The sequence below is a fragment of the Mercurialis annua genome, linkage group LG4 (assembly GCF_937616625.2).
Source record: "Mercurialis annua linkage group LG4, ddMerAnnu1.2, whole genome shotgun sequence".
In the NCBI taxonomy this organism is placed as follows: domain Eukaryota; kingdom Viridiplantae; phylum Streptophyta; class Magnoliopsida; order Malpighiales; family Euphorbiaceae; genus Mercurialis; species Mercurialis annua.
The window spans coordinates 31855434-31866018 of record NC_065573.1 but is presented as its reverse complement, the minus strand read 5'-3'; the positions used below and the strand labels follow the sequence as shown (position 1 = coordinate 31866018).

At 29.8% G+C, this 10585-nt stretch overlaps 1 protein-coding gene across 2 annotated transcripts; it reads left to right on the top strand.

Moving 5' to 3' along the window:
• Positions 1 to 2992: 2992 nt before the first annotated feature.
• LOC126677326 (uncharacterized) lies at positions 2993 to 7852 on the top strand. 2 transcript variants are annotated; one of them, XM_050371890.2, is made up of 8 exons: positions 2993 to 3095; positions 3242 to 3321; positions 3429 to 3920; positions 4718 to 4867; positions 4979 to 5071; positions 5170 to 5217; positions 6534 to 6964; positions 7040 to 7852. In XM_050371890.2, the coding sequence occupies exons 2-8, from the start codon at positions 3270 to 3272 to the stop codon at positions 7667 to 7669; spliced, it is 1896 nt and encodes a 631-aa protein (XP_050227847.1). In that variant the 5' UTR covers positions 2993 to 3095; positions 3242 to 3269; the 3' UTR covers positions 7670 to 7852. The 2 variants fall into 2 exon arrangements, with proteins under 2 accessions (XP_050227847.1, XP_050227848.1); XM_050371891.2 differs by lacking the exon at positions 2993 to 3095 and having other exon boundaries at positions 3157 to 3321; positions 3438 to 3920.
• Positions 7853 to 10585: the final 2733 nt, after the last annotated feature.

Here is a 10585-nt window from a genome sequence, read left to right as displayed (position 1 = left end):
TAATTAACAGTTTGGCACCTTTTGTTTCAAAAGTCTACTTAATAGTCCTTTAATTTTAATTCCGTCAACTAGGAGATCCTTCTGTTAATTTGAGGGATCAAATCGTTTAACGGTTTAAAACTTAGGGACTAAATCGTCTAAAGTGAGGGACCAAATCGTTTAATAAAATTAAAAGTGAGGGAACAAATTGTTCATAAAATTAAAGATGGGGTACCAAATCGTTTGAAATAAGTGTCGAAATTAACAGAGGGACCTAATAGTTAACGGAATCAAAACTGAGAGACCATTAAATAGACTTTTGAAACAAGAGATGCCAAACTGTTAATTATAATATATTTCTGGGACCTTAACGTAATTTGCTCAAAAAATTGTATAATTGACGATAACTACTTTGTATTGGATAATACGACCGATTTGGAAGAGAATGCAATGAAAGTAGCCCATGGATGCTTAAATAGATACAGATATGCCCATGAAATGTTCAAATAGATCAGAAGCCCATGAAAGTATCAAAGACCTACCTCAAGAAACAAGTGCAACAAAATGGCTGGCCTCACTTGCGTTAGGGCATGACCACAACTCCCCTCAACCGACTCTTACTTTAGGGTTGGCTGGTTCAAAATTATTTGCTTTTAAAAAATATATTGTAAAAAACTAATCTTCAAAAAATTATCATTTAAATAATAAAGTCATTAAATTCCACCCGACCATAAACTGTAATGGATCTATTGTGGGTCGGTTTCATGCACCTTTCAGGCATATTTAGGATCCACGTATATTAGAGCTTTTGGCATTACGAGAATCATTAAATTGGGAGTCCTTTGTTTTTGGGACAGAGTTTTAATGGAGGGTAATGCATTTCAAGTTTCTCAACTTATCAATTCGCATACGGTAACAGATACCAAGCTTGGGGAATTTGTCAAGACATTTAACATTTCCGAAGAGTTTTTTGTAGATTGTTCAGTTCAATATGTAAAGAGATGTTTTAATAGTGTAGCTTATAATTTAACTTTCTCTATAAAAAAAATCGTTCCTACAACAACACTAGATATTTATGTATTTGGTTTCTAATCTATATATGATCATTTGCTTTTGGTTAAAAAATAACTATAGGATTTAATAAAAATTAAAAACAGTCAAAATTATAAATATACAAAATAATTTTTTCAACCATGAATGATAACTATAAAAATATCTACTACCTTTCATTATAGTGATAGGGACATATCGCATAATGTATAGTGTTTGTTCCTTTTTTGTTTGTCCTGATACACTTTAACAATAAATCAAATGTTGATGTGGACTTGACTCTGGGTCCAGTTAATTTGGAAAATCATTGAATATAATAATTTTCAAAAGTTATGATCATATTTTATGAGCGATTTTATTTTATAATTCATAAAAATTTAAAACATGTTTTCATAAAATCTAATGTAGAATCACACGAAATTAAAGAACCTGTTGTTTTTGGTGCAACTTGCAAAAACCGAACTAGATCAAACCGGACCGTAAAATCAAACTGAACTGAATAAAATTGTAATTATGGTTCGATTATTTGGTGAATACAGTTAGGATCGTTTTGTAATTAGATAGAAGTTTGGTGTTTGGTTTTCGATTCGGTTTGAACTTTTTAAAAATTAAATAAACTGAGCTATCTAATAAAAATATAATCGAAAATTAAAATCATCTTCTCTCCTTTAGATTTTTTTTGAATAAAGTGTTTTTAGGATGTGTTTGATCTATTTTTTGAGATTTATTGCATATGAAGATCGGAAAATTAAAGGTTCAATGGATCAAGCGGATCATACTATAGGATCTATATTGAAGACGAGGTTTTAAAAGTTTGAAACTTCATAAATCAAGTGGTTTCAAAATCGTAGTTTCAATATTTGAACCATATATGTATTTGGTAATCTTTTAATGATTGAAAAAGTCCTATTCGATAATTGTATCATATTATTATTTTAGAATAATTCTTTTAGTTTATTGAGAAACCGTTCATAGTTATAATTTTTATTTCACCTTTTAAAAAAAGAGAACGTCAACTTTTTTTTCTAATATGGTATCTAAACATATATATTTTTTAAAACCAAGCAAGATTATTTTCCGTTTTTTATCTTTCTTCTCAATTGTACCTTTAAAATTTCATTAACCACAAAAAAGTTACAGGATTATTAATTGTATTTAATAATTTTATATATCATATTATTAATTAATAATATATAATTTATAATTTTACATGACGAACTAAGTTTATATAGATATCTTTAATAGGTCATGCACGTCCAACTGTACCACATGCTCATGTTATCTTTAATTGGAAAATGAAAAAGGATACCACAAATAAGCTTTTGCTTTTATTTGCCTTTAAAATATGCTATTTTTGTTTTTATCTTTTTCTATTTTTTTGACAAAAACTAAAATTTCCATTAATAATAATAAATATTACATAAACAGTTTCTTAACATATTAAACAAACTATTCTACAAAGGATGATGAGAGCTGTAAAAATACAGTTATCGAATAGAGCTAAACTAACCAATAAGGGTCACTAAATACATAAGTCAAAATAACTAAATCTAAAAATTAAATCTAGTTAAAAGACAATAATAAATTATAAATTTAAATAATCACAACAAAAAAAGACATAAATATAGCATTTAAGGAACAATAATCAAGTTGAAAAGATCTAAATTTATAAGTTAACCTTTCAAGTAGATGATTTTTTGTAAATTTTGAAGAAAATAAACTCATAATGATAAAGAGTAGGAACCCAAAATCAAAAAAACAACAACAAACTTTTTGTATAATAGAATTATTTATTTTATATGATTTATAAGGAGATTTTGGTTAAAAATCACCTCCTCTAAAAAAGAGGCTAATAGGGTTTGTGAAAAAGGAAGAGAGTTAGAGGGAGAAACACTTAGTTAGGAAAATATTTTGACAATTGTCTTTTCGTATTTGAGAGGACGTGAATGCTTTGTTTCAATATGCAAGGACATAAATACTTTAGCTTATCTATATTGCAATTTGCATTTATTGTGTGATAGAGACTATAGAGTTTTTCACCAATAGACAAAAACTAGGTGTGACAGGTATATTTAAAAGTATTACTATAAGAGTAATTAAGTTGGCTTTATTTAATACTAATACTATCCTCAATTTGGTTCCTTATGCTCACTTAATAATGCTTATCTTCAACATTATGTATATTCATGCCCTAATATTCATGCTTGTACAGACATCAGTTCAGCCATACTCTACCAAAAATGACTGAGTTAAAGGCACCGATTCAAGGGGAATCATCAAACCATCAAGCAGGTAAATGTATTTTATATCAAAAAGGTCCAAAATCATTTATTTTTATGAAAAAATCAGTAGTTACAAATATAAAAGTTTGGAGTTTTAAGATCATTTTGAAAATGCAGAAAATGTAGAGAATGATGAAGTGGTTGATTTGCGACCTCTACGCAAGGCTGTGGAAACAGGTGACGTGGATGCTGTGAAAGAATTCATTCACCGTCACCCTAATTCAGTACAGAAGAAGATTGCGGATTTTGGTCGGACAGCTCTTCATATTGCTACTTTGGCCGGAAATACGAAAATGGTGCAAGTGTTGGTGGGGTTTATGTCCGATGACGACTTAAAATGCGTTGATAATAATGGAGAGTCGTCGCTTATTTTTGCTGCTACAATTGGATCCACGAGAATAGCGGAAATAATGGTGAAAAAAAGTAGTAATTTGGTAACTGTTGGAGTTCCGGCGAAGGACTCACTGCCGGTGACGGTGGCGTGTCACCATGGACATAGGGAAACAGCTCGATATTTGTACTCGGTAACTCCGTTTGATTTGCTGGAACCGAAAAGTGGAGCTTATGGATCTTTGCTTCTTCATGAATCCATTTCAAGAGAAATGTTTGGTATGCTTGCAATTATGTCAAAAATTAATTACTGACTTTTTGCTAATGTATTTGACCGGTATTTTGTTTTACAGTTCCTGAAGCTTTTACATTTTGGTTACTATCATTTTATTTTTATATTTATAATCAGTTTCTTTAATGAAGAGGGATTACTCAGTACGTTCAAATAAATTATAAATGAGAGGTAAAATGATAATCGATATTCAACTTTTTCATTATGTATTACTCCCTCCGTCCCGTTTAAGAAGGGACAAATGAGTTTTGCACAAAGATTAATAAAATAAGACAATATTCTATTTTGTCATGTCTACCCCTATTAATTAGTATAGTTTCTCCTAATAATAGTATAGATGTATTGTAAATTGAGTCGCATTTAATACATATTGGAATAATTAAAGGAATAAAAGTGGAAGTTCAATATAAATTGGCACGGAAAACACAATATGACCTTCTTAGATGGGACAAATAAAAATAGAATATGTCCCTTCTTAAACGGGACGGAGGGAGTATAATTATTGAACAAAAAATCATTATGGTCGATAAATTTATATGCTACTTAGTAATTTTAATTAATTATAAATACTATTGTTTATGTTAATTAACCATGAAATTGTATAAAATAAATGTGTTCAAGGGCCGTAATTATCAATTTGGAGTTAATTTATCTAAATATAAATATTATTTCTATTTGATTAAAATGATTAAATATAAATTAATTATTTTTTATTAATAAATTTAAGGACCACAATGACTCTTTATTCTATTAAAATTGAGCGTTAATTTGTTTGCATTGCAAGATATATCTTTGGATCTGCTGCAGCGATGCCCAAGTATAGCGACAACAGTAAATCATCTAAAAATCAACCCTCTGCACGAATTTGCAAGTCTCAGTAATTTATTCCCAAGTAGCACCCAATTCGTCTTCTGGAAGCACTGGATCTATTCCCGTTAGTATTTTTATTATCATTTTTCAATATTAAATTTTTTATAATAAATTTACTCCGTTTAAAGATTCAAATGTAATTAAAATAATAGTATTGAATGTAATTTCTTGGAAGGAATTCATGTACAACTGCCTGCTGCCCTTAGTGAAGTTCGAATATCCATTCCGCAGAATAACCACACTCAACACCAAAATATTTTAGCTCGAGGTATGACAAAACTAATTTTTCTTACTTTTGAAGAGTTTCATTGAACTCAATCTAATTTCATTAATTTGCTACTCATTCTGTTATTATTAACATTTCAGGGTTAGGTCAGCTGCGAAATCTCGTCTCAAATTTCCTAAATTTTTTTGGTATGATGCCTCTAAATTTCTTCATTATTCTGTTTACTAAAATTTCATTTGTCATTAATAATCATCCAAGTACAGTTTGTTTGTTTAAATTAGTTTTGCTGATCATTGGTTGAAGTTGATAATAAAATTATTAATGAACTTGGTTCTAGTATTTTTAAGGATTTGAGTTGATGATTATCTGATAATGGTATGAGAATCTATAGTAAAACGTCTAGAGTTGGATTTTACGTTTACATTACTTGTTGTGGAACTAAAGCTAGGCTTCATTCTTTGTTCATGCATCTTGTTAAGCTAAAAATCCATGAAAGCTTGATTGAAATTTGAATCCTTAAAAGGTGGAATTTTTATAATTTAATATATAAAAAAATAAAGTAATTATAAAAATTCAGTGTTGATAAATAAAAAATGGAAGCTTGTTCTGTTTTTGGCATTACATATTTCCATTTTTATTTAGGCCTAATAACCTAAAACCCTCCACCTTTAATCCTTTTTGTAAATATATTCTGACGTAAGAATTTTTTTAATTTTACCCTAATTTGTCATTTTATGTTTCAGTTGTACCTCAAAACATCAAATTAACTTCTTTTCATTTAAAAAAAGTTTAAAATAATTCTTCATTTTTAGCTTATATTTCAATTAGACCCTAATATTATTAATAATATAAGAAATAAAAGATTATTTTAAATTTTTTTATAAGTAAAAAGAGGTCATTTAATGCTTTATGATACAATTGAAACATAAAAGAACAAATTAGTGTAAAATTAGAAAAATTCCTACGTCAAAGTATATTTATAAAAGGGGTTAAAGGTGGAAGATTTATGAGTGATTAAGTTTTTTATTTATCAACACTGAATCTTTATAATCTTAACTTTGTAGATATTTTTGTCTATTTCATAAAATAATATACATGATGTCATTTCAGACCAAAAAGATATTAGAGTTTTGATTAATGATAATAAAATAAAAATAAATGGACTAAGTTAAAATAAAAATCAAGTAAAAAACTTATCTCATAACGGCACGTAAAGTACAAGCACTGTATTTTTCTAACAGTGGGATCTAATATCGCTTAGGGATTCAATATTAAGAAATAAAAATATATAAATTCCATGCCAAAAATGGACAAGTGCAACAGAGATCCAAAAATATGTTATAGCTAATTTATATATTAAAAAATTCAAAATGATGATATAATTATATTAAAAAATTAATTTGTGAATACGGCAATGTCAAAGGCTGTGATAGAATTACAATTAAATATAAAAATTGCATTTTTATTTTGTTCTAACTTCTCATTGTTATATTTCTACACAAAGGACTAAAGCAGATATACAACAAGAAGCTGACCCATGCCTATGCTCTCAAAATCTTAAACATTATGACCGAACATATAAAAACTATAGAATCCAATGACCTGAGGAAAAACGGAGTTTACGCAGCGTTTTTCAGCGCGGTTAGAGAAGGAGCAATTGAAGTTGCTGTTGAAATGATTAAATCCATTCCCAGTTTGGTGACTGTTGTCGACAAAAATGCAAGAGGAATGCTGATGCTTGCGGTTCAACATCGCCAAGAAAATATATTTAGCCTTGTTTATGTTCTTGATATGTCCAAGTTTATGCTGATCTCTGGACTCGACAAGGAACGGAACAACTTGTTGCATGTTGCAGCAATGTTAGCACCTCCTCGTCGGCTTTCACGCATCTCTGGTGCGGCTTTGCAGATGCAGAGAGAGCTTCAGTGGTACAAGGTCAGTGGTACAAGGTCAATTAGATGATTAGTGTTGATGAATTAATTTTGATAAGTTGACTGATTCTTAATACAGGAAGTTGAAAGCATAGTGAATCCTTTAGCCAAATCGCACGTCAACAATTCTGAGCAGAGAGCTGGAGATATATTTTCATCAAACCATAATCAATTAGTAGCAGACGGAGAAAAATGGATGAAAGACACCGCAACTTCATGCACAGTCGTCGGTGCTTTGATCATCACTATTATGTTCACCGCAGCATTTACAGTTCCCGGCGGTAACAATCAAGAAACGGGTTTTCCGATCTTCTTACATGAGAAAACATTTATGATCTTTTTAATATCGGATGCAATCTCTCTGTTTGCTTCGTCGACGTCGGTTTTGATGTTCTTAGGAGTTCTCACGTCGCGTTATTCAGAGGAAGATTTTCTCAAGTCTTTGCCCACGAAATTGATCATTGGTCTGTCGACTCTTTTTGTTTCTATTGCGGCGATGATGGTTTCTTTTTGTGCGACGATTATACTGATGCTGAGAGACAAGTTGAATCTTGTTATGCCGATCGTTCTGTTGGCTGGTATTCCGGTCAGCCTCTTTGTTGTGCAGCAATTCCGGCTACTTGTTGAAATTTTTGTGTCCACTTATGGACCTGGAATTTTTGACCGGAAATTGAAGTATTGGAATGCTAAGCAGCATGTCACCCAGTAATATAGTCTTCATATGCACATATTTTTTTATTGATTATTGGCCCTAGTTTGGATGTATTACGATAAACGTGCATATGTGGTGAAATTCTTGGTTGTTCAAGGCATGTGGAATTTGGATGTTTCTCATTCTGATGCTTTAGATGAGAATTGTTTTATTAATTTCGGGGTAATTGATTTTGGAGTCCATTGAAATTTTAAAATTTTTTTCATTTCAATCATTAAATTATTTTCTTTTTATCAGTGAACTTTCAATTTTTTTCATTTTAAAATTTTTCGGTCTAAAATGCTTAGATGGCAGCCGGAATTAAATTTTTTATCTGAAAACTTGTCATCTATGCATATTTTGACATAAAATTTATTTTTAAAATAAAATTATGTATATGTGATAGATTTTTAAAATAAAACTAGTAAAATCCGGTTGCCGCATGTCAATTTTCGGCTGCCACGTAAGCATTTTTGGCCGGAAATATTAAAATGAAAATTTAATGATAAAAAATAGTTTAATGACCAAAATTAAAAAGTTAAAAATTCAGTAATGATCAGAATCAATTACTCTTAATTTTGATTACAACTATGCCAATAATTTTGAGTCTGTTAATAGAAGTGTAAGCTGTGATGACTGATGTCTAAATTTAAAGGGGGAAAAAAGTGAAACAATAACATTTTATTCTTAAGAAAATTTCACCCTAAACCTTTGCTTTCCTGTTTTTTTTCTAAAAGTTATTTTTTTGTCTTGATCTTTTAAAAGGCAACAAAGGTAATTTTTCAATTTTTATCGGAATTTTTTTTTGAAATAGAACAATATTTTTAAAATCTTTTACAACTGAAAGATCAGCCAAAACATATTGTTGAACATCTTGGGAGAGAGAACCCCTCCAAGTACAGATATCACTGAAGTGACATAAATTTTTTCTAGCTAAGAAATGAGCTACTTGATTGGATTTTCTATTAGCATGAAAGAAACCCAAATAGTTTACATTCTTCAACATAGAATAGCAGTCTACAGCTATCAGGCTAACATCATTACACAGCTTCTCGTTGTTATTGAAAGAATTCACTACAACTTTTGAATTAGAATTGACTTGAAAAGGAGTTAAATTGTCTCTCATTGCCAATGTAATGCCATTTCTAATCGCAATAGCGTCACCCACATCAGTTTCCGCCAACCAATCGTACCTAGTATGTCATGCTACTAACACTTTGCCTTCCCAGTCTCGAATTACAGCTCCAGTAGCAAAACAATTCTTCCCTTTATCAAAGCTAACATCCACTTGTACGCAGTAAGTCCCTCTTCTTGGAGGAATCCAGCGACCATCCTCATCCCTAGACTTACCTACAAATGACATAGTCCCCATCTTCGTGCTTTTATTCTCATTCACAAACTCTTCAATAAACTTGATAGCCCAATCTACCACTTTATCTGTAGCAAACATAGTCTGATCAAAAAACAACTTGTTCCTATTTGTCCAAGCAGACCAGATCATAACACAGAGTAAGGCAAAATCAGTCCTACTAAGATTGCTAAAACAGTAAATGATAAAATCTTCATGCGAATTAACATTTTATTTTTATGCGTTTTTATTCAATATATCTTACAATTTTATTGATTGAATAACTTATTTTGTAATTTTATTTATCAGTTTTTTTGAATTATGGAAAGATATTAAATAATTGTTCGGTATTTTACATTTAGATTTTTATAATCCAAAATTTTTCTTACTGTGTTATGATATATCTCTTTTTTTAACAGATATTATGATAAATCTCTTTAAAATTTCATCAATGATAATGATCAGAAATTATTAGGATTCAGTTGATAGAACGGATCATCCGTATAATCGGAAAAGTCTTAATCAAGTAATTCCACGCACCAATGGAACATTATTCATTGTTAAGATTCAATGTGACACTTTTAGCGAGATCCATATCCTTTTTTTTCGATTCATATTTTGCTTTATCTTGGATTGGTTGTTAATATTTAATTTACAATTTAAAGATCATATGTTTAAATCTTATTACATCATACTATTTCAATTATTTGTTTTTAATTTTTATAAATAAATTATAACTTTGGCAAAAAAAATTGAAATTTTACCAGTGGGGCACCACAGCCTTAATATTCTACAAATGAATTCTTTTGTAGCCGATTTTTTAACTTTATAACTTTAGCTTCTTTAAATTCTGCTACTGATGTATTCAAAAAAAAGCGAGATTTTCCTTTTCTACTAATGATGTATTCAGAAATTTAGCATTTTTCTGTTTTTCTTTGTAACTTTAGCTCCTAGAAGCTTTTTGTCATCCATTCCTTTGTGGATGTGCTAATATACCCATCATTTATCAAAAAAAAAAAGTAAATGTATCGGCTGATACATGGTGTCTCGGCCTATACCTCCTTTAAATTCTCCGTGTTTTGATTTTCCTTACTCCGCAAACTTACGGCTTCAATTCAAAACACGATTGCAAGCCTTTTCCGCTCTTTCAGCCCCATATTACCATTATCGATCCTGAAAAGTTCAAACACACAACGAAACAAAAAACACCTCAAAACGCTCAACAAAATACGATAAACTGACATAATTAAACTCGTTAAATAGGAGTGATTCTACTCCTGTCACTTATCTACCCATTATTATAGTCTTTTTGTTAAATATATCATGATTTTTGAATTTTGCTAATTTGGTCATCATTAATTTATTTAATTTTCTCCAAATATTTTAAAACTCATTTCAATTTTACCAAATATACCTAAATATATTCAAGACTTGAATATATTTAGCAAAGGTAGAATACATGATGGATCAGATTGACAAAGGCCAAAAATTATTGTATATCTGACAAAAAGGCTACAGTTGTGGATAAATAAGTTTATTTTGTCTAATAAAAAATAATTGTTGTAATTTTTTTTATTTTGAAATTC

Coding starts and splice junctions, on each gene's coding strand:
- LOC126677326 (XM_050371890.2), top strand. CDS start 3,270: ATGACTGAGTTAAAGGCACCGATTCAAGGGGAATCATCAAACCATCAA. Junction 4,868..4,978: donor GAAGCACTGGATCTATTCCC/GTTAGTATTTTT, acceptor ATTTCTTGGAAG/GAATTCATGTACAACTGCCT. Junction 5,072..5,169: donor CCAAAATATTTTAGCTCGAG/GTATGACAAAAC, acceptor TTAACATTTCAG/GGTTAGGTCAGCTGCGAAAT.